Source organism: Sturnus vulgaris, chromosome 15, assembly GCF_052056855.1.
Source record: "Sturnus vulgaris isolate bStuVul1 chromosome 15, bStuVul1.hap1, whole genome shotgun sequence".
Classification (NCBI taxonomy): Eukaryota; Metazoa; Chordata; class Aves; order Passeriformes; family Sturnidae; genus Sturnus; species Sturnus vulgaris.
This window is the reverse complement of record NC_142257.1, coordinates 15,680,217-15,705,515: the sequence shown is the minus strand read 5'-3', so window position 1 is coordinate 15,705,515 and position 25,299 is coordinate 15,680,217. Positions and strand designations below refer to the sequence as shown.

Below are 25,299 nucleotides of genomic sequence, written 5' to 3'. Positions count from 1 at the left end.
AATCACATATGGAAGCTCATTAGTATGAAAAATGGGGTTTTCTTAGAAAATGGTATCTATCCTGAAGAGTCAGGTTATATAGGATCAAAAAAAAAAAAAAAATCAGCACATCTTTATAAATCTTCTGAGTGCTATATGTGAGAATAGTTTCAGAGAGGAAATAAATCCCACAAAGCATAGGTCTGAAAAGAACTAATAGAAAATATCGTCAAGCTACCATAATTTTGCCATTTACTCTGAGAAAGTAAAGAGTGTGAAGCACTTAACTGCCATCAGTATATTGTTAAAGGCACTGTAAAAGGTACAAAATACACTGGTAGTTTATGCAGACACCTAAAAAATCTCTACAACAACAGAGAAAGAGAGGGGACCAGGGGAGGGGGAGGAAGTCAGAAATTAATTAAATTAATAATGACAAAATCTCAGCAGCATGTTAAAAACATCCCAAAAAAACACAGAAAGGATTAGAACACAGTATGGTCACTAATAACATTGGAAAATAAAAACAACATTCAGCGTTTCTATATTTTTCCTTACAGAACTCTAAGGATGAGTAGAATATGGAAAATAACTGTATGCAAAATGGAACTATCTGATGATTCAAATTTAACACCCCCAGGATTTAGGCACACAGACCAATATAGACTGAGAACTAGTAATCAAAATGATTTTGCTTTTTTTATCAAAAGGCAGCATATGATGGTAATGTTTGAATTCAAATGCCACTTGCTTCTGTTACTTATGTGAGTTCACCACCTATCACAATTTTTTTCTAAATACTTTTTAAACATATGGCACTACATGAAAAAGTCATTAAATCCCTCTGTTTGGACCATCTATGAGATGTGCATATCTGACACCCAAAGTTAACACTGCACATTAAGAATCCTGAATCAATTTCTTGCTTCCACTGCTCTTATGACAGTGAACGTGACTGGAACATTTTATTTTTCCTCATTAATCAGTATAAGGAATAATAATATTCTTTGCTCACTAAGAACACATACTTGTGAAACACATTGACCATCCTTTTATCTGCTGAACTTTTATTTTCTGACACAGCCATGTGATTTGAGAGAGAAAACACAGCCTTACCTATGAAATATGCTAGCAAGATGGCAAGCAGGACTGCAGCAGCAATTGCAGATAAAGCAGCACATTTCCAGCTACAGTACTTGGAGGGTTTTTTCAGCTTGAATGCATTCCTGGAGAATGTGTTTCTAGGTAAGAGCCTGGGAGGTGGAGTGTAAACCGTTCCTGAGGTCAACGGGTAACCAGGGGAAGAACTACTGAACAGCGGAGTAGTTCCAGAAGATGTCTTAAACAAGAAATGCCTGAAAAACATAAAATGGAACAGAGTTGAAAATGGCAAGTCCTGTAGTTAAGACAGAACATCTCCTACTCCTGTACCGTTCCAGCTGCCACAGTCTGGTAAATTCAACCAAAAAGAAAAAGGATTTTTTTGGAAGAAATAGGGAAATGAAAATTCTCCGGTTTTTTTTGCTACCAAATCTTAACAACTGGCACTAAAATACAGTGTGAGGATATCTTTCTTAATCTTTTCTGTAATTAGATGCAACCTGACCACATACTAGCTAAAACACCAGCATGATCCATGCAGGGTCTTGGAGTTCTCTGTGGAATCCACCACTCAAAAAAGGTTTTAAGAAAACCACACTCTGAGTCTCATTTACACTCTTGGCAAAAGATCCCAGCAAAACCACTGAGAACATACTGAGCAAAACCCATGGTCCTGTAGGAAAAGGTTTTGCCAGAATTAGAATTAACCATGATTTTGTGGTTTAACAGTACACAGGTTTGGTTTGAACAGCTAAGACAATTACCAACAACACATGACTCAGCAGATAAAACGAGGATTTCAGGTGCCCATACATTTGTTAGGAAGAAAATAAGGGACAGAATACACTCTAAAGAATCTCAGAAAATGCTGTCAACACATTCCAGACAGAAGTAACAGAGAAAGCAAACTGGAAGACTGGTTTCTTTAAATTAACTTCTCACAGCCAGGAAGAACTGACTACAAACATGTTCCCAGTTTGTACAAAAAAAACCAAAAACATAAAAAGAGAAGCACAGAATAAAGGCTGTGGTCTTACAGAAAGTCACTTGGTTTAAGACAGAGAGCTCTGAAGAATTGCTCCATACCCTCTCCCTTCACAACTCTGAAAAACAAGTGCTTCTTGGAATCAGACAGAATAAAGACACTCAGTAATCTCCAAAATCAAAATCACAGCCTAAAATAACCCAGGTCTTACTTCCAATGTAAAATATGTTTAACATTTTTATTCAGATACAATCCAGTATGTCACTCTCAAACCACCTGTTAGAGCTTTAAAATCCATGTCACTCACTGACAACAGTAATTTGGAAGTTGGAGGCTGAGATGTGTTTCCCAAGCATGTTTTCCAGCCCACCATCATGAATGTGCCTACTGTCAAGCTGATTTGTGTATACCCATTCTACAGAATACCAGAAGTGATTTTAAAGTCATTTTTTGGAAACATTTGTTTTGAAATAAAACTCAGAGCATAAGAGATTGTGCATAACTTGCACACAGGTGAAAGACAGTAAAAGGAAGGCTGGCTAGGCCCCCCAGATTTCTGCTTAAACATTTCCATTTGAAGACAGCCTCTGAAAATAGGTTCATAAACTGTGTTAATGGACATGAAAAATCACTTTGACATTGCCTTTGTTACTGATTTTTAAACTCCAAGTGGCCTTGTACCTCCCTTTGAACAGTGACCAAAATCTAGTTTGTTGGAGAAAACAAAGACAGTGACAGTGTCCACTGTCATAACTTTTTGTTTGTGCTTTGGAGACTTCAGATACACAATCAGACTCAAACAATTTAATTCTCATCAGTTACTTAATAGAAACATTGGGGTTTTTTAACAAATAGAAAACACAGTCCTTTTTTGACCCTTTTTAACAAATAAAAAACACCCTTCTTTCTTCTTTATCAGTGAGAGACCTTAGAGGTTAGAGGTTGCTTCTTTTCTGCACATCATAGGTGATCTATGAGAATAAGCTATAAAGAGAAATGCTAAAAGATTTCCCTTTAAAATGACCAGCCTTTGAATTTTTAAAAACATCTTTCAGCAAAAAGAAAGCCAGAAATAATGAAAGTCTGGTGTCTTGAATACTTAATTTTAAATGTTTCTTTACTTTGCAACAGTTCAATTAAAGCAGCTGATGGGAAAACGATGTCATGGGGCTGGTTGTGTTACACCAGATCTATTGACTCCTCTGCTCCTTCTGTCTGGGTAGAACCTGATTAATTTGGCAGCAGAAGCAGGTTTAGTCCTTTGCTCTCCAGTGCTGGGAGCACAAGACCAGGTCCATGATTGGATACAGGCACTGAAATGACAGCACAGGGGAAAGCAAGAAGGAAGACAAAGCCAGAGAGGCAAAGGCAGGCAGGAAAGCTCCTCTCTATCCAGGCTAATTCTGCATCTGCCTCAGCCCAGGACCCTTCTCCTCCTGAACCCTCATGGCAGGAGCAGCTCTCTCAGGTTTGGACAGAAGGGTCTATAACACACAGTTCTTACCCTATCCCTGCCCAAAAGCAGATGTTTCAGAACAAAACTGGAAATTACAGTCCTTGGAACTATCTTTATCTGAAATGCCTTTAAATCCAGGAGTTTTATGTCCTCTTTACCCGAGAAGGAAGCTACAGCACCAACAGAAATTTTAATATAAAGCATTGTTAAAGTAAACTCAGCTATATAATGAAACTCTGCTCCCATTAAAATTGAATTAATGAATATCCAGATATGCTTTAATAGAACATGTCAATCATATCCTGTTGCATGTGAGAAGACAAAAAAAAGTAGAACAAAAAAGCAGCTCCACTGTGATCCACTTTGAGATACATAAAGTATATAAAGAAAATCAAGACACTTATCCATGTAAACAGGATCTCTATGATATCATTAAAACTAATCAGAACTTGTAGAAGCAAAAAAAGCCAACTGAAAAGGATATGTGAGATGTCATTCTCAAAGCCAAAAAGAATGAATTTCATTGGATAAGCCCTGAATTTTGTCACATTTTGTCCTATCCATGCATTTCGAAAGCTGAAAGTTCCTTGTCTCATTATGGGGACCCCTGACAAAGTGTCAGCCATCAGAAGACATCACACCACCTGAAAGTACACAAGTTCTGCCTTCAAAAGTTAAAAAACACATTTAACTAAAGATGTGTTAAATATCTCCCAAGACACTTCAGGAAATTGGCACTTGCATTCCAAAGCTGGGGGCCAGGTTAGCAGATACACCTTAAATCACAGCCAAGCACACCAGAAAGATTGGGAACATAATGGACAAAACACTTGGACCTCCAGAGTTTTAAATCTAGATTCAGCTACTAATGGAAATAAATTGACTTGTCTCAACTCTATCCCTAAACCAAATGATCTATAGTCATATTTTTATGTGAGATTTGACATGGTCTGGTACAACCAATTGTCTGTGGGCTGAAGCTGCACAGAGAGAACATGAGCATTTATCAACATTAATTACAGCTTCACAGTGGTAAGGCTGGGAACATTGTACAATGCCTGCTTATGAAAAGAAATGATCTGATTTGTACCAGTTCACTTAATTTCAAATACACTCTATATAAGAATTAAAAAATTGTATTCTCTGTCTTACCTGTTCACCTATCAAACATAATTAAGAAAAACACATTTTCTACTGCATAACTAAGCATTAGCAATTTGAATTAGACTAGGACTAATTTTCTATTTGGAAAACATGGGAGTAAATTTGTTAAGTCTCAGCTCAGTCTCTCTAATTTCTGTGGATCAATAAGACAATTCCACACTGAAGAATTCACAAAATATGGTTGCCAGTCTACGATGATTCTGTAATTTCAGTGTCCTTGGGAAGCTGTGGAAGGAGCTTGGGTGCTGCCCATGGAAGAGAAGTGAACCCTGCAGCTCATCCCTGCTCTCCTCTCCCACTCCCAGGCTCTGGCTGCAGGATTCAGGATTCACCAGGATTCAGGATTCTCCCCCTGTTTTCAGCACTGCTGCTGGGTGGGGTCACACTCAGGCACCTCAGTGGTGACACCACCCCCAAGGTGACATCTGTGAAAGCTGAGCTCGTGAGGGGACATTTGGCCACTGTTCTGTGCACTAATGGCAAATAGAAAAAGCTGTATTTTGCTTTCTTCATTAATTCAGAGCTCTCCCTAGCATGTGCTTTCCCACAGGTCAAAAGGACCGCTGGTGTTCAGGGAATAGTGGTCTGACAGAGACTGTATTAACTTCTATATTCTTTGAGAGAACAATCAGCTTTTTTCCCCCTCCTTTCTGGACAGATTGTCATGACAGCACACTACAAGAATGAGTGTAGGAAAAAAAAAAATTGGTTTTGTGATGGAAAACTGTAATAGAAAGGAAGAAAAAGACATTTTCTAACAAAAATTGCTTCTTTCCCTCCTCATACTGTCCTAAACTTATTCTGTATGAAAAAAAACCAAAAAAGCATACAGAGAATTGTAATGCTTAAATTGTTTTTTTTTAATACTTTATAGAGTTTTTAATAGTAATTAATAAATAGTGAAGCTACATGCCAAGAGAATAGTAACAGCTCAATTTAGTTGTTCTAAGACTTAAAAATATCTTCAAGCTGTGGTAAAATCACATCTGTCTGTAATTTTATTGGACATTTATTCTTAGCAGAAAACAATGGATTATAGAACATAATATGCTGGGTTTCATTGTGATAAAAACCCCCAACCTTCTGCAGTTTTCAAAGTCTTCCAAAAAAGTAGCCATGAGTCATTTTATGTCAGTGGAAGCCTCAAAGTGGCTGCCAAATTCAGACAGTGAAGTTTTATGGAAGATTTTTTACTTCCAAACAAAAAGAAACCAAGTCTGAAGAAAACGGTGAGCTGTTCTTATGCCTGCTATGAAAAAATGAACTCTGAGTGGTAGACTAGTGCAAGCTTTGGTTGTCTGTGTCCCAGTCTTTTCCCAAATGAGATTTAATTGTATGTTCACTCAGGTTCTTGCAGAAAACATGGGACCATCAGCCATGTTTCCACAGCTGAAGGCTCTCTGATGTGGTAAAACTGCACAGAAGTTTATACCCTTTGGAGTGCCTAGAACTCTAATGCCAGCAATAAAGCTTAAGAAGTGTTATCTATCTGAGTTTAAATTGTATAATTACAAGAAATTGTCTCAATCATGTCAAATCCACAGACTAAACTCAGTAAGACAGATTTTTCAGTGGAAAGCTATTTCAAATATACATATATATAAACCTAGTGGCCATTTTACACACCTGGGTGTTGTGCACCCACACCCCAATGCCTGTGGAAGCAGAGGACAGTCCTGACGACATTATTTCAGTGATTTTCAGCCTGCTGCAGATGCTGATGACACTCTGTTAGGTGTGGGAACAGTAATTCAGGATGAACACATCAGTATCAACGCCACACTTGCACCCCCTGTAACCTCCTGATCCTTGCAGCAGCACCCAGAGCAGCTCCAATTCCAGCTCCCCAGCTCTTGAGAGGCTGATGATTCTTTGAAGGCTGGGCTCTTCACGTCCCCAGGCAAAGTGTTCTAAAGACTGTGGGGTGTGAAGCAGTGTCAGGGAGGCTGCTGCGAGCACCAGGCTGGCTTGTCACCACCAGTGCCACCCTCTAACAAAGACACAGCTGGACATGTGCTCACAGTAATTGAACACTGCCTGGCGGCCAGGCAAGGTGGTGTACAGAAAGGCAGGTGCCAACCTTTGGGCACCTTGATCTGTCATATTATTGAACAAAACCACGCAGGCATCGCTCACAAATCCACAAAGGCAAAACACCTGCAGCACTGTGTGACAGCAGCAGCGATGGCTCTGTGCTGGGCACTCTCCACAGGACACCTGCTCTTCATCTGCAACCCTGAGATCCTCCTGGATACACTTTTATAACCTTCTCCCTCCCTAATCCCACTGTGAGCTCACCCCAGAGCATTCTCCAGGGGCTCCCAGCTCTGCCTTGTCCCCATAGCACTGCCCTATCTCAGGCTGCTCAGAGGCTGCACAGCTGTGAGAGAGGCTGGAGAAAGGTAAGGTGGAAAATAGAGAGGGGGAAGGACTGCTGAACTGGGGATCATGAGCAGCTCCAGAGTTTGGGGTGGAGAGCACCAATTTGGAAAGACATAAAATCTAGAAGGGGAATATGCACATAGCAGCTCAGCAGCTCCAGGGAGCTCCAGAGGCCACTCATCACCTTCCTGACTGGTGGCTCTGTGGTCAGAAAGATGCCAGGTACTCTGCAAGAGGTGTGAGCCCACCCACTCAGCCTGTCTGCTTTTTTGTGGGAGTTAGCCAGTCAATAGCCAGCTTTGCCCTTTAAAGTTATGAATCTCCTTGCAGTACTGTTTATTCCCCAGGAATGGAGCAGCCAAACTGCTGGTTAATGCCTAGTAAAGAGTAACAGGAACAGTTACAGACACAAACATAAAAAATCCCGGTCTTTGCATATGCACTTACATGAAAGTGTAGCAGGATCAATCAGCAGATCCAGGAACATTTAGGCAGCTCTGAATCAACTCAACTACAGGAACTTTCTCTTCTTAAGCAGAAAACCTTGTGTCTGTTTTTGCCATAGGGTTCTGAGTTGCATAGTGCCAAGTGATGAAGTGCAATAGTGCCTCCCTTTGTTACTCCAGTGGTGAGGATAATGGTAACAGTGTTTTGAATTTCAATGGGTACAAGCAGTTTAACTTTCTACATCAATTAATGAACATAATTTCAAAACACTTCTATTTTAAAATGCATACATGTAAGCCACTATCTCTTAATTCAACTACTCACTTAACAAGAAAAAAAGAAGTACTAACAGTGCTATTTCAAGTCTGTAAGTCATAGAACAGAATAATAAAACTCAGAACTCAGAGAAATTTCAGTCAACACGCGAACTTAAATAAAGAGGAACCAAAATCACATAATTCTAGACTTTTTTCTGATTAAGACCCTAAACGTTCTTGTCTCTTTCTGTGCAGTCACTCACACTGCCTGTTCACTCTGCACAGCCCAGAAGTTAAAAATGCAAACGAACAAGAGCATGAAAACATGCAATTATCTGCAATCAGTAAAAACTTCTTTGAGCTTATGTGTACGTGAGTGGGAGTACATCTAGATCGATTTTCTGAATCATCATTATATATCCTGCTTTTGTACTGTTTCCCTTCACCCTTTTCTCTCTCCTATTCATGCCTATATTTTTTATGAAAATGATACTCCAGTAGTCTGCTAAAAATGACCTTTCTACAGTGCTTTTGGAATTCCTCCAAGTACATGGCCCAAATGTGTTTAAAGTCCTTGGGGATGCTTTTGACTGTGCTTTCCTTGACTCTTTAAAATACTTTTGATTTTTAGACAGGTCCAGAATCTATCTATGCAGATCTCAATTATTTGGAAAGTCCCCACAACTCTTCTGCAACCTTCACACGCAGGAACAAGAGAATGTCAGTTCTTACCCCAGCCTTCAGTCTCAGAGAATTAACCTGCTCTAGCACATGTACCTGTAGCTGCAAGTAAATGGTAAGAGAAAGCCACAAAAGACAAAGCAAAATCAGAGTGATGACTCGTTTCACTGTTCCAAGTAGTTGTTTGTTATGCCCAATATATCCTAGGAAATTGCATTAACAAAAGGGAAGGAAATTTTGTTTCACTGTTCTGTTCCAGAACATTTTGCATCATGTACAAAGATATCAAAATATTGAGACATCGTTGAAAATAGGCAGACAATTGCAGAGAGCAGCTGTAGCTTGAAACTTCAACACGTTCAAAAACTTCAAGTTTACATATGCAGTTCAGAAGTTCTGCAGCTGATCTTGACACCCCAATAGTACAAAATGTGAATGCAGTATTTCAGATATTTGAATTCTTCCTTAAAAAATTAATAATGCTTTCCTCCACTGTTAAATCCCTCTCCTCATGTGCCCTATTCTTGGCTATTTTGCCTCGACTGCAGTAGCCTGTGCACAGGCTCAGTGCACAGTGTTCATTCCTGCACTGGAATGCACTGGAGCACTGGGTGCAGATGTTTCCCAGCTGTGATACCCCACGATTTTGAGTTCAAGCACCACATGGTGCACACTGGGATACAGCTCACATTGCTGCTCCATCCTTTCATCTCTCACTGCTGTCTCCAGGCTCACCCAGAGTGACTGTGCTGGAATCAGATTGGCAAAATAACAAATGCAGCTTAAACCCCAGGAAAAGGCAAATAATTTGAATAGCTATTTTAAGGTTGATAGGAATTATTTTCAGGTTAAATTTTCAGATTTCTCAATCTTTAAACTGAACTTTGCACAAACAACCCCAGATTTGGACCATTGGTCTTATAGCACAGCCCACAAGATCTAAAGAAACCTATTTCATAATCACCACAAGGTTGGCCATCATCCTTTCTCCTGAAACACAGAAGAAACACTAGGATGTTACAATCTTCCTTAAAGCCTAGCATCACGTCCTCGTGAGCAAGCACAAATAATTTATAGACATAGATACAAAATTATCTTTGCAACTGAAAGATTTGGACTAAAAATATTTCAAATTACGTGACTAATTATGAGAACTGAAGAATAAGAGTAATTTCTATTTAATTCTAGCCTTTTTTTCCTCCTGAATTAAGTATTATCAGTTATAATGGTAACAATTAATTTTACATCAATATAAAGTACTGAAAGGGGAATTAGTAAATCAGGCAATCTCAGTGAAACATCCATCCATGGAAGCTCCTCTGTTCTCCTCCCTCACCCGTCCTCCCAGTGCCTGTGTGGGGTTCTCATCCCAGAGGATTCCTGCTGTGTGAGGAGCCACGGGAACCTCCCCTGCAAAGCCATTCCTTTCTCCCTGTGCCCTCAAAGCATTCCCAGCTTTAAAGCAGAGCTGCCTCTCCGGCTGTCAGGAAAGAACCAGACCCACCCCGGGATGTTCAAAGGCAGTATTTTCATCACACATCCCCTTGAAAAGCAATGATTAAAGCAGCAATAAAGGAACACCTCTCAACTGGAGAAGGCAGAAACCAGCACTTTGTTAGGAGGAGGAAGAGATGCTTTGAAACAGACTGCAAGAGGACAATAAAAGTTAAAGAGCATTAAACAGCAGCTCCGAGCCCAAAGGTAAAGCAGCTAAATACTGCAGAAATGAACCATAAAAATAGCACCATAAAAATGCTATAGCCATGCATTACTGTGTCCTTACTTAGAAATATTTCAACCCTTCCATTACAGAGCCTTATTTCAAAGAAAACAGAATGATTATGTAGCCGGCCTGGGAGCCTGTTGCAGCCATAAAGCAGCAGCAGACCAGGGAAGGCACAGCCTCTCTTTGTTTGCCTGGTCCAGGAACAAGCACACTAAAATCAAGCAACATCACTGGAACTGTTCCAGGTCAGGTTAGTCAGGGCTTTGAGCAGCTTGACCTAGTGGAAGGTGTCCTTGCCCATGATGATTCTTGGGCTCTTTCCAACCCAAACCATTCTATGACTCTAAATAAGTAGAATTAGGAACTCTGAAGAGGCTTGTTGCAAACCTATAACTCTACTAGAAGCAACGAGCTGCTGCAATACAGCCAAACATAATTATGTAACAAACAAATACAGCACCACAAAGAATACACAAAGATTTGGCCACAGTTGCCTGAAAAGGCCACATGACAACATGTGCAAGCAGTAAAACTTCCTTTATATTGCAAAGAAAATAAACCAAATGTGATTAACAACCCCCAATCAAAACTGAAAAAAGAGATAGAGAAAGGATATATTTGGAAAATGTGATGTCTCCAAACAGTCTGAATTTAGCCTAAACTACCTAAGACAGCAAAGGAACAAAGGGAAGGTTAAAATATTCTTACCAGGAAAAAAAAAAAAGCAACATGCAGACGCGTGTTGTATTATTCAATGATTTCAGCACTTGGTACTGTTAGATAAAGAGACATCTGGAATCTAAATCGTGATCTGAGTTTTGTAGTGCTGACACAAAGCATTCCCTTCAGACAGCTCAGGTGCCACTTTTTGTTTCATAATCAGTAACGTGACCACTTGCACATCACTTTCAGTTGAGAGCAGAATCTACTGAAGGTAACTGAAAGATGAAAACTAAAAGTTATGAAACCTTCTCTTGATAAAGCAGGTGCTGTCAGTGCTGGCTTTGCCTTCTGAGCGCTCCTCTACTGAGATGAATAAACAGATAACAAGATAAAAAAATTAGAATAGTGCACTGTGAAGAGGCAGCATGAGAGGGGTCAACGTTTTGCAACAAGCTAAAGCTTTAAAGTAAAAGCTGAAGTAAAAAGTTACCAAAACGATGCCCTTTTATTTATTTTTTTTTCGTGGTTATTGGTATGAATGTAGATTAAATACCAGTTTTAAAGTGAAAGAGTTACAGGTTAATTCTGAAAGTCTCAATGATTTCACAAGCATCAATTTCAGTCATCTTCTGAGTTAATATTCTTGTGATGAAACTTGTCATCAAGCCCTGTCAGGTGTGTAATTTCAGAAAAGAACTAAAATCGATCCTGAAGCAGGTCTGGAATAGTCTTGGAACACAGCAATTCTGCCACGACATTTTCTAATAGCTTAATGCTTGCCTGTGATAAACCTGTCTTCCAAAAAGCTCCAATTAACTGTCGGGCATCCTGCAACCTCCAAAAATAACAGTATTCACAAAGTAACCTTTTGTCATCAACATGTACATATACACTCCCAGAGGTTGCAGGATATTAAAAAGAGAGAAGAGCCAAAGTCAGGAGGGGCATTCACAGTCACTTCTGGCTGGGAACAGGAACAAAATCAGACAGTTACCAAAACTCAGCCAGACAAATGCCCACTGCTATGGCTCAGGGATGCCAGCATTATGGCAAAGAATCCTTTTGTAACTATCCTAAGGAATTCCCTCCAGGTAAAGTGATTGGTAAATTGGGACAATCTTGAGCCTTCAGAAATGACACATTTCAGGTATTGTTGTATCCAAGAACAATTCCATATAGGAAGAGGCAGACCAGGCACAGCAGGTGGCCACTCTACACCAGAATTAAAAGTAGGTACTATTCCTAGGCAATGAACCACACAGCAAGAACAAGTCTGGCAGTCTAGACTGAACAGGACCAATATTTCAATCTTGTAATTCTTAGCAATAAATAAAAAATTCAAGATGTCCAAATTAACTTCTATAAAATAGCAGAAGTTCGCATAGAAGCAGCAGCTCAGAGTTGAGCTTTTTTTTTTTTCCTCCAAAGTTAGCTCCAAACCTTCTGTAAGCAAGAATCCCTTTCCTTTTTGGACCATCTTGGCTTTGGTTTTGAATAACCTGAATCTGCTTTCCACTTCTGCATGGCACCCATGTTCCCATTTTAGCAGAGCAGGACAAAGTGAGGGCAGCCCCGTGTGCACATCCCAGCCCAGCCCAGCCTGGCACTGACTCCCTGCCCTTCCCAGGTTCATTAACTCCCCATGGACCTGTAACCCACCACTGATTAACCCCTGAGTGACAGCAGCTCCAACCCAGCCACACAACTCCTCCCAGACGAGCAGTATTCAATCAAATGTTGGGGGGGCTGGGCTGAGGCTGCATGGGGCTGTAACTCCCCCAAATGTGGGGTGCAGTCCAGCAGAGCTGCATCAAAGCCCTGGGAAGCTGCAAATCAAACATAACATCCCAGAAGCCGTGGCAACCAAGCAGCTGAAACCCTGGCACCAGCCAGTGCTCCTCCACCTGCTCGCTGTGTTTATCACTCTCTGGGCAAGCAACACCACCCTGCTATTCCAAGCACTTTATTCAGCACCACAATGGCTAATTTTAAATTCTGAGAGATCAGCTCTGCCAACTCTGCTATTTAAAGTGCAAGTTAAATATGTTTGACATTCCATACCCCAAATGACAACAAACCAGAATATTTAGACCAGCAGCATATCAGGCATTTATTTATTTATTTCTCTGTCAGGCCTAAGTGTGCACCTTTTCATTTATATGCTGCTGTTTGCCCCACAGGCATCAAGCTGTTAACATGTACAGAAGAGATTAAAATGAACTTGCATGCTGGATGAGGTATAAATTAAAATTATAGTACTGTCAGTCATGAATCTCGGATTGTTTCTCAAAGTCTCCCAAAATGCATAATGTCAAGTGAGCCTCTGTTTGTTGCTTCAGGAAAGGCAAAATGTATAATTTTTCAGCAGCACAGGCAATATGAATTCTAAGTAAGTTGTCCCTGAGCCTGTGATATAAATATGCTGTACTAATCGCATGAGTTGTGTATGCAAGGAAGGTCCAAGTGAATAAAAGGCTTTAAAGTGGGATGTGAGCAGCATTATTCACTGTGTACTTTCCAGTGCAAAGCAGATCGGGGCTGCTGCCTGTTCGAGTGCCTCACGATCCCCATGCAGTGTCAGAAAAACCACCCCGACACAGAGAACACCAAAGCCCATCTCCCAGCCAAGCAAGGGCTTTCTCTGGAGCAGCATCAGTGGCATCCCCGGGGTGTCCATGCCCTGCACCCACCTGGTCTCGAGTGGGACGTTGCTGTTGAGCACCCAGCTGTCCTGCAGCTGCACCGACTCGGGGGTCGTGGCCAGGTCGTTGGGTGCCGGGGCGGGCGCGTGGATCTGGTTCCGCCGATTGGTGAGAGAGTTCCTGTTGAGGGAGTTGGCAGAGGAATGGTGATGGGACAGGGAATGGTTGTGAGGAGGAGGGAGAGGTGGCCTCAGCGTTGACTGGCTGTGATGATTTGAAGGGCCTAAAACAGAAAAGAAAAACAAATCACAAATGTGTGTGGTCACACTGCTCTCCTCGGCATTTTCAAGGGGCCACTGCCTGGGAAAAGAGACTGTGCCTCTTGGACCTGTGGGCATCAAAGTGTGGGCAAATCAGATCAGTGATTATTTGAGATCAGCAACACAAAACAGGGCTTCCTGCACCGCTGGCATCTTGACAAAGACTGTATTTAAATTTTAAAATACTTCTCTACGGATTCTTCCTGGAGAAAGTCTCCTCAGTGAAGCAGCCAGGACAGCAGCCTAGCTTGACCATTCCCACCATCTAGCAAGAGAAAATTTACCCTCCCTGTTTCTATCAGGGACTTTGAGCAGAGGAATCTCAATGGATTAAAAATAGCTTTTGAGAATATGGTCTTTAGGCCCCTATAAAACATAATCAGAGAAATCAAATCTTCTTTCATTCACTGTATTTTACCAATCAGCTTCACATGAACAGGATTCGTGCCAGCACAAGAAGATTAAACTCCAAATATGAAAAGAGAGCAACAAGGCAGTGATGGTATCTTTCATGTTATTCCATGTGATCAGGATTTTGCCTGTATTTGTCTGTTTAGTAATGCCACAAACACACAGCAAGATCTGGAAATTATGCAACTCTTTCAGTCTCTTTCATTGAAAAATGACAGATGATATTTTTTAGTGATAAAGAAGGATATAAACTTTTCTCATTCTTTGAGTACCAACGTGTTTACATCGATAACGAAAAATATTTTTTCTAATCATTGAGGCAAATGTATTAAAATAACGGCACATAAAAGAAAATCTGATAAGCAGGTGTCATTCTAACATTGTCACTTTTCCAAACATAAATGCAGACTGGTAAATAAGTTCATATGCAATTCCACATATTGCAATAATATATGTCTAATAAAAACAGCAAAAGAGAATAAAGAAAACAAACACTATTATGAACTGTATGCTTTAGACATCGTATCAAATTGTTTGCTAGTGAACATTAATCAGTAATACTAGAGAAATGAGAATTCTAATGATGCATGTTTGTTTTTAGAAATTGAAGCAAATTCTGTATTTAATGAATCAAATATTAAAAAGAAAACATCACAAAACATCACAAAACATCATTTGCAGCAAGACTGATCTTTGTCATATGAAACAAAGAAGTCTAGAAAAGCTGCTGAACTGAGTAATTACTCTAAGTCAATTAAGGCAAATACTTATAAAAAACCCCAAAATAAGCAAAAACTATCAAGGCACAAAGTAACACCCCAAACCCAGGAACCCTGAGCTGCAGCAGCCCTGAGGGACACGGTTAGTGGTGACCTGCTGGGCTGGGTGAAGGCTCAGACTCGAGGATCTCAGAAGGCTTTTCCAGCCTGACTCCGGGGTTCTACACAGCACCCTGGGGCAGCTGTCCCCTGGCACTGCTCTGCAGACTGCCTGGCCCAGGGACAAGCAGTCACAGTGCCTCTCCCTGGCAGCAGCACAGCCATGGAACACAGAGGGAACAGGGGCTGTTGATTTTCTTCAGCGTTTCTGAGGGCTTGGGAGGCACAGACTCAGGTTTACTGGGACTTACACAAGGCAAGTACAACTTCTCCTCTGACAAGAAACTTTAAGAAATGAATGATAATAAATTCTGCATCCTCCACATGTTGCCTTAAATCCACCCAGCAGTTTCTTTATCTTTTTTGAATACCTGCTGCCCGAATGCACACCCTGTGGGAATCTCCACTGCTCTAAATGCAGTCACCTTCCATGAACACATCCTACATTCTAAGGCCATCATATGTGCAGCTCTCCTCACTATCCTTGGCTAGGTCTTATCTAAGCATAAAAGAGACTGCTTATTCAATAAAGTTTGATGTTTAAAACCCCCATTTGGACCTCCAAGAACATCAAATCTCTAATCTATACTAGATCCTGTGCCATTTCACAACAGCATGCAGTGCAAGACACAGCAGGAAGAAAATGTGTTTGGACAATATCCACGTGCACAGAAGCTTAAGTGAAATTACTCTCCTAGTCTGTGTTCTGACTTTAAACAAAGCACGCTTGGATTTCAAAAAGTGAATATTTATGAGTGATAAAATACAAATATGTGCCCTTGTGTTAATAGCGACTTCAAAAGATTCACGTGCTTCATGTTTTCTCAACTTACTTTAGATAGAGCTTTTCCTTCTCAAAGATAAGTATGAAAAAATCATACCCAAATAAACAAAAAAGCTTTGCTCTGAGAGCCACAGTAGCACGGTTAAATAAAGACTCTGAATCTTGTCACCACAATATCTTGGAGGCTGTTCTTAAAAGTGAGCCAAATATACATCAATAAAAATGAACAGCATTTCTGTAAGATTGAGGAAGCAAGAGCTGAAATCAAATTACCACAAATTATTTACTCTGCCTCAAGATTCAGTTCCCACACAGTAAATGTAACACACTTGACAAAATGAGCTGTGCAGAGGTAACTGAACACACACTGCAGCTGCAAAAACTCTGAAATCTGTCACAAAACAAATGTAGCATTTAATATAGAAAAATAAACAAATACCAATATTAACATCATATAGCTAGCTTCTATTAAAATGTATAAAAGCTTATATTTATAAAAAGTACTAACTAGGGAGCGTGCACACACTTGTGTATATATGAGAGAGATAAAAGCTTAATACACTGCTTCTTCACAAACCTGTTCAAATGAATCAAAAGCAGGAGCTGAGCACTGTTCAACTTGCCAGGGATATAAAATTGGATTTGCATCTGAACATCTGAGCACTTCTTTATGAGCATCTTTGCCTGAATTACAACTTCACCAGCAGTACCTGCAGATCTGCTGAGCTCTGGAGCTCAGAGTGAATCACTTGTCCCGCAATAAAGGATCCGAAGGGATTGGCCCCATGGATCCCACGGCACGCTCTGGCCCCAGGAAATGGTCTTTGATTTGGAAGCTTAAACACAACGAATGTCTTGATGGAGTACATCTGGCTTTTTACATCAGCAAATAGATTTTATTTTTGATTCAGTAGTAAGTCAGTGTTGGTCTGGAGAATACTGAGGAAGTTACGCCTTTTTTCAATTATTAGCTGAATTAGTCATTTCACCAGGATAACTCTACAAACTCAAACATTCAGGATTTAAGGAAAGTCTTTCAAAACCAAAGTGAAAATCAGAGACCTGGAAATCTGAAATACTGGTACTCTCCACATTTAGGCTTTTTAATATTTTTTAGTTTCTTATTTAAATTCACAAAAAGACAACATATCTAATTCCAATCAATTTTAGTACACATTGATTGTGCTGAGCATTTTCAAAAAATCATGGCCTGGTGTCCACATAATCAACATGTGATTCTTCAAGAGATCTTACTTTAGTCAAGAATATCAGCAGCACTCGTTTCAAATTAGAAGCTGAATAAGGGTAAACTGTGTTGTAATTAAGTAATCTGAGAATACAAAACCTGATCTGTGTAGCTTTGAAGCAATCATATGCTATCCAATTTACTTATCTGGGTTTAATCAGAACCAAAATACTAAAAAAGAAATATTTTGCTCAGTTCATTCTTTTATCTGGTGAAACATTTAAACAAGCCAGGCTAGCACAGAGCACATCCTTCAGGAGCCTGTGCATTCTGGCAGTGCTGCTGTGGCACAGCCTGGCAGGGGCAGAGACAGCCCCTGCATCTCCCAGGGCTGCAGGTACCTCAGCAATGGCCGAGTGCTCCTGAGCACACACACTTCCAAACATCACTGCTCGGCGCTTCTACAATTCAAATGGTGACTAAAACACAAAAGAAAATTCACATCTGCTTCGACATGGGCAAATTGTTTTTCATAGTTCTTCCTAGGCTTTGGTACACTCACTTAACTCATCCACTAAATCCAAGCAACACAATGATCCGAGGAGAACAAGTTGATCTCCCACTGCAGAGATGAAATACAAAGCAGAAAAAGCAGCATCCCTAATCTGAGTAAAGCAATTGCTTCCCTGCATCCCAGTTCTTTGTCAATACTACCACAAAAAAGTAATGGAGATTGTATCTTAGTTGTGTTGAATTATCCTCCGTGACATTATTAAATGCTAAAGAGACCTTTACACCTCCTCATAATTCCTTTTCACAAAAGAACTAAAAGAAAAAACCCAAACATGTATTATTTTTCTGAAATGAACAATGACACAACTATTTCCTTATGCTTTAAACAATGCAAATACTGAACAAAAAAAACCCCCCAAAACTGAAGCTGATGAATTGAAAGAAAATAATTACAAAGCCTACAGACAACCCTTGTCAGCCAGCATTAGAAACCTCATCTGCAGCACTCCTGGTTCTTTATTCAAATCCCTCTGCCACACTGTTTTCTCAAGGAAACCACATCATCTGCCATCACAATGAGTAACGGGTGTTTCACAGAACCACAGGGCCACCTTCCAAGCTAAATTCATCTTCCAAGGCAGCTCTCATTACTCTGAGTCAGGGAGCACAGAAAGCAGTGGAATGCCCAGGAATGTGACAGTGTCACAGGAGCTGCTGTGTCCAGCCCCAGCCTTCAGTGAGCTTGGCAGGGTAGGACCAGGGCTCCTGCCCAGCAACACAGACTGGGCTTTATGCTGTCTCTGCTTCAGTTCTCCTCTTTGTTTGCTTTATTCTCTACGTTATTTTGTGCAAGGCCACAGCTAAATGGCATCTCAATGTTCTGAAAATGTTTTCAACACATGCTGTAAAGAAAAAAGTTATCTCACTCCTAAAGCACGGATACCATTACCTCTCTGTCTTGCTGCTTTAAACCCAAGACATTTGCCAGGTGTTCCTTCTTTTGTCTGCCTGTTTTTACACTCTTTGAGGCAAGAATAGGTTGAATGACTGGCTGTCATCCCAGACTGTACATTTCAAACTGAAAATTCAGTAAATATGTGATATGAAACAGTAAGTCACTTATCAGTGTCTGCCAGTGCATTGCAGCCATGTCCCCTGCACGATATTACAGTAGAAAATTAAATGTTGCTCTGACAAAAAAAAAAAGAAGAAAAACAAACAGAAAACCCAAAACCAAACCAAAAAAACTGAAGTAAAAATATCTCATTGCTTGCCCACAATATCCAGTGTGCACAGTCATACAAGTAAAGGCAAAACTGGACCCTTCACCAGGAGTCAGACCTAAGGGATTACAGTCATTTGACCACTTCTCTCAAGGGAGGGTCCCTGCAAAAAGGTCAAAACTCACTGCCCTACAAAACAGTATTACCTGACACACCAGTACTGATTATATTTGTTGAAATACATCACTTAAATATTCATTATCCCACTGCATGAGGTGCACAGACTGCATGAAGTAATGTCTGGTCAATGGCAAATCACATCAAGAATAATGCTTTATGCAGACTCAGTGTCCTGTGGTACTTCATACATGTAATATATGTGGATGTTACACATCTGTGAAAAGGTAGGCACACTATTTTCAAATTTTGCCTGTTGTAAAAATGAGTCACAGCCAAGCTGGAGTTTTCTTCTTTCTAATTGAAAACCAATAATCTCACATCTTTTTCGATCTATCTTATAATTTAGTTTCCCAATACTGATATAAATATAAAATGTATTTCAGAGAGTTTAAGGATGTATTTATCTTCTTCAGCTCAGGTATATGAACACTATTCACACTACTGTTTGAAGAAGGCACTGATCTAAGAACTAAAAAAAAAAAAAGCAGGCATTTATATTTCTAAGCAATGAAGTTTGTTATTACTTTCATCACTACTATGGAATATTTTAGTGCAGAAAGGTAAATGTTCTCCAGACTTGGCTCTGCAGAACGGGAAAGAGCTGGATCCTGTCTAAAGACTCAGACAAATTCTTGCCTGAGCTCACACAATTTGAAGCACTGGGAATCACACCAAAGTAAAAATGAAGATTTTTCTGAACAACAGACAGAAATTTCTAAACATAAATATTTAGGCCAGCAGCCTGGTGACATTTTCCTGATAGGATTATGGCCTGAAAACTGCTGCTTCTCTGGCTGGCCTACAGGGCACCCTGAAAATTGTCATAGTGACATAAAAATAACTGTGCCATAATTTCCAATTCACTGCGGGTCTCGAGTCAGGTGCAATACAAAGTCATCCCAGCAGCACTTAGGATCTTGCATCACCCAGTGAGCTGGAACACATTTGGCTTCCAAGGGGCAAAAGAAATGCCAGTCATGGGTGGTTTAATGCAATGCACTACCCTGATTATTTCAGAAGTGTCACAGAACATATTACATGTTGTCCAAAACGCTCTTTTTTTTTGTTAAACCCAATCTCCTAAAAAATTTATACCTGAAAGAGTCTCTCAAAATAAATTTCCGAAGTAATTACGTCAGAAAGAAGATCTAACAGGAAACGGAGCTTTTTAATAAATCAGCCTTCCAGGTGCTGCAGATCTTTAAGAGAAGGAATGGTCTATCAGCAGCGTAATGATCTGGAATCTTTCTGGTGTTTGAAGAGTCAGCAAGGTCAAGTTGCACCACTGGGAAGTTTGGCAGATGAGCTACAAATGAAACTAAATATATTGAACAAGGCTTTCAGCATCATATAATTTCTCTGTTTCTGAAGCAGTATTATCATCTCTTCCCAGCAGCACTAGCTTTTTTCAACTTCTGAGTTTTTTTCTTATTCCATCTTACACTACTGCCTTAGGATAGCTCACCATAATGCACAGTGCACACCAATCTAGATTTGGTTTATCAGTTCAACAGCTGGATTAACAAAAATATAATATTTTTCTTGTCTAAGAGGAAAAAAAATTTCTAATTTACTACAATGTTCTTCAATGGGTTTTCAGGGTTTGACCATTTTTTTCCAAAGATATTTACAATCGAATCCCTTTGGCCCCCAAAAAGCATGAAAATAATAATTAAAAACATTTTTACTTTTAGGCTGAACCAAATGATAATCAAATGATGGAAATAAACACTGATATATAAGCATCATTAACATGAAGGCTCACTGACATATACCAGCAAATACAAGGTTCCTGGAGGAGCTACCTGGGAGAATTCAATTTCATAGTTCCTGGGAAGCCAGTTATTTCCTATCTGGACCATCTGTTTCCCAACATGTACAACAGGTAAAAATAATTTGTGTGGAATATATGGAAAAAGTAAGAGGAATGTTGCATAATTCTAGAGTAAAGAAAAGCAAATCTAATGCAATGTACATGTGGCACTGGATCAGGCTTTTCAATGGGTTATTTCTCTTTTTAAAAGCAGGCACGATACAAGGAAGTACAAGACAGAAACAAGGATTTGTCTGCCTCCAGGGTACTGCAAGCTGCAATACTACATGACTGGCATTTCTTTCACAGGCAGTGAGATTTCATTTGAATTCTTTATTGGTTGTTATTAGACTAAAAAAGGAAAGTCACAAACCATTCAGATAAGAAGTCCTGTTCAAGTTTCCTGACTTTTCAAGGTACCAGAGACATTATCTTCAGCTACTACAAGTAAAAGATTCTGTTACTCAGGTGAAACCATGGATTAATGAATAAAATACAGATTATTGTCAAGTGCTATATAAAAGCCCTCACACAGTTTATCACTCAGCACATGAGCCAACATTAGCCCAGCAAATCTTAAACAATTCTTTAAGTAAAGTTTTTTGTGTGTGAAGGGAAAAAAAAAAAAAAAAGACAACAAACAACTAAAAACCAACTGCAACCCCCCAGTCACACACAGTAAAACAGAAAAATGAATACAAGATGATTTCAGATGTGAGAATGGTGGGCCTTTCTCACTGGGAGCTTCTCAAAGTACAATGCCTGATGTGAGTCTGCAGGAGCTGATGCCAGGTCCCAGCCCTCCTTGGCCCAGGTGTGGCAGAGCTCAGCACAGCCCCAGGGATGTTCTCAGGGATGCCTAGGGATGAAGGGCTCAGTGCAGGGCAGAGGAGCTGCAGCCAAGCCCAGCCCAGGCTGGGGAAGGTCAGTGCAGGTTTGGGAGCTGCTGGAGTCTGCCTCAGAACAGCTCCATCCCAAACAGCCCTGCCTGCAGCTGCCTCCCAGTCTGCTTGGAGACCAGAAAATTAACTGAGAGCAACCAGCGTGATGAGGCACCCACTGAGCTTGTGCTGGCCAGCAATCCTCTCAACAGCACTGCTGCTGTATTCTGCATGGAAAAATCTCCTGCAAGCTAGAAACTCGTTCTGTAGCACAGCAGAAAGGAAACAGCATTCCAAAAACTCTGTCTAGGTGGAAAAGATCAAGTGCTGTCTTCTGTAAATAGCACTACTAACATCTTGCAGACACTTAATCCTTACTGAGACATTAAACCTCCATGCAATTCTCCATTACATGAGCTTGAAGAGACTCTCAGAACAAGGCTATGTTTCTTTTCTTTTTCATTTGTTTTTTTTTTAATTAAATACACCTGTCTAATCACTTACAATTAGTGAAACAGGAAGCACCATCACTGCTGATCTCCTGGGGCTGTGCTGCTTGCCTGCCTGCCACCCTCTGCCCAGTTCCCCCAGCACCATCACAGTGCAGCCCTGCTCTGGGCTGCCACTTCAAATCTGCCCTGCTCTTCCCTTGCCAGCATGGGGAAAGCAATCGAATTCCCAGCCTGAAGAGGCTGTGTAATCATCCTGGCAGATACCAAACACTGGAGTGTTCCCACATTACCAGAACAAACAGAAGGCAGGGAACTGAAATGTCTTTCAGCAATGCTGCTTGTTCCCAGTGTCCAGCACAGCCCTACCCATCACCTGCACCGAATACATTTCTGAAAGCACAGCCTCACCCACAGCCTCACACAGCACCAGCCTCTTGTATCTCAAGGCCATGGTTTTATTTTTCTGAGCCCAGCAATGCAAAGTAAAAGCCACTCAAGTAAAAAGCCACTGAAATATGGTATTAACTGAAAGAAAAGGAGAAAGGAGGGAACAGATTCCATTTCCTACTTAAGGTGTAAAAAACAGCGATCATAACTGCATTATATACTGTTTCTTCCTTCAGAATGTCTGAGGCTGCCACAGAACTAAGTGGTGTTTAATACTGTGAAAAGAAAGCAAAAAAAACCCAACCTCTCAAGTGCCATGCTGCATTGATAATCATAACAGTGGCAATACTAAAGAAGAATTTAAAACTGGGAAGAGAGGATGACCACAATATTTTATCAAACTAAAGATATATGAAACTAGAGAGTAGTTAAATATCAAGATTTCAATTTGGGTAAAACCTGTCACTCTGCAAAAATTGCTAGCAGCTTTTTCTAATCAAAACCTGTGCCTGAAATCTCTGCTTTACCCTAAGTGTGGATTGCTGAAATCCCTTGGACAGACAAGGTTCAGAGCAGGTAAAGCCATAATATGATAGATGAATTTCAGCAAACCCCAAGACCAAAGAGGAAAAAAGGTTTTGACACTGAAGTTGGCTTGTGAAATCACGGCAGAGGAGAGAAGATGAGCATTCTGCAATCAGTCAGATAATTCAACTTCTTTGAGACATGAGGCAAGGAAAGAGTCAGGAGAAGGAAAAAAGACATGAAATAAATGTGTCCTGAGAGCTCTTACAGAAGCTTCTTCCACAGAGAAATGAAGCTTTTGACCATCATGTGTGATACATGTATGGGCCAAATTCAGATCAGCAAGGAATTATCAGCAGATATAAAAGCTCATTGACACCCTCGTCTGTACCATGTAATGCTTGGACAGAGTGGGGCAGTGAATTTGGATCAGATTTAGTCTGATACACCTGGATCAAGAGGCTCCCCCTCCACATGGTCTGAAGCAGTCTCAGGGTCCCATTGTTGGTTCCACCTCTCATGAGCCCACTAGAAGAACGAGCCCATTTGCATTAATTTGTCAACACTTAGAATACAGCAGACATTGAACTGCAATTCTATATTTGAAAAGTCCAATGAGATTATTTTAATTTGATATCCCAACTAGGATACAGAATGCCAGCAGACAATCTTCCTATTTCTAAACTAATATGCAAGAAAAATCTGTGTTAAGTCTTCCATAGAGACATGCTTAGTACATCAAGAGTTTTCTTTATGGACCTTCTATGAACCACATTGTCACAGGAAAATTGAGGAACAGATTTGTTGTCACGCTTAAGAAATTCCAAAGCAAAGTGGACTTTTTTCCCCTAAACATGTCGTGTTTAAAGTGAAATTTATTTTTGTTATATTCTTACCAGTAAATTACAGATATCTATAGTTTTAGGTAGTAGGAGACTTATTAGGTGTCAATACTTTACATTGAATGAACGAAAAACAAATTACTTCAAAAAATAAAGTTATCTGATTAAATTATTGATGTTGGGTAGCTGTGACTCTCCACACCAGCAACAGTTACCTTACAAATTAAAAAAAAAAAAAAAAAGAAGATATCCATTCATTTTTAGTAATTTTTTTGTGTGTGGTTATGTGTGAAAGATTTTAATTTACACTCATTTATCAACTCAGACAACTTCACTAATGGGAGAATTTATTCTGATAACAAAAAATCAGACTGCATTTTCAGAAGGTTATCAGAAGGTGGGTACATGTACATGGCACCTGAATCAGGAATAAGCATAATTTTTTAACACAATTATTTTAAATTAAGGTTTTCTTATACATAGTTCTAAAGCAATATGATGTCCACATAGAAAAGATTTTATTTCTAATGAATGCATCTGAAAGACATATTCACAAAACATGGGAAGGCAAAGGAGACATTAAACTGGACAGTTAATCATGGTAGAAAAAGGGACCTTAAACCAAATGATGTTGTACTCTGGTAAGGTTGACTGTGGAGGTTTTATATCTCAAAAGTGATTGCAGTCAATGTCACCTCCACGGAAATGATCAATGCCAACAACCAGAATGTTACAACAGTGATAACACTTCGTGTTCTCTACAGAATCTCTGCTGTGTGCTCTTTTCATGTGCTTCACTAATAAAGCCCAGTAAGGTAAGGACATTATCAGAATTCTGTATGACAAACTGAAACAGAGAGCAGAGAACTCGTGAGGAGCTGTGTGACCAAATCCTGGCCCACTCATTTCACCCAGGACTTCTTCTTCCATCAGGCCTTCCCCATCTGACACGCTTCTCCAATCACAACAAACTAAAACACATGAAAATTATTTCCAGTGGGTGCTAACAGAAAGTGTCCCATGTTTAACTATTGTTTCAAACAGGTTTGGTTTGGGTGTTTGTTTTTTAAAAGCAGGATATTTCAATAACACCTCTCAGTAAGCAGAAACAAATGAGGAAATTTCTACACTGGATGAAGGTCCAGAAATGCAGTATTGTTCTGCCAGACCTGTTACAACTGTTAAAAACAACATAAACCAATGTCACACAGCTGATCAGAGATTTTTCCAATTATAAATAACACAAGTCCCACGCATTGGGGTGGTTTAGATTTTTAAGCTAATGTCCAATTAGTACATTTTAAGAGAAATACAAGAGCAGAAACTACCCTCTACAGGGCATGCAAGCCAGTCATCCTTAAAGCTTGAAGACTGATCTATGCAGATTTTCTGCATCATAAAATAGTCTGGAATAAAACCCA

The 25,299-nt window shown here is 40.0% G+C and overlaps 1 protein-coding gene across 3 annotated transcripts in view; it reads right to left on the bottom strand.

Annotated features, from left to right (window-relative positions):
• TENM2 (teneurin transmembrane protein 2) overlaps positions 1-25,299 on the bottom strand; it is a 617,267-nt gene that overhangs the window by 158,442 nt on the left and 433,526 nt on the right. For all 3 annotated transcript variants that reach the window (XM_088173828.1, XM_088173829.1, XM_088173830.1), the window contains 2 exons: positions 13,532-13,766; positions 1,096-1,334 (listed from right to left, as the gene is read on the bottom strand). In XM_088173828.1, coding sequence (XP_088029954.1) covers positions 1,096-1,334; positions 13,532-13,766 — 474 coding nt within the window. The remainder of the gene's footprint in view (positions 1-1,095; positions 1,335-13,531; positions 13,767-25,299) is intronic.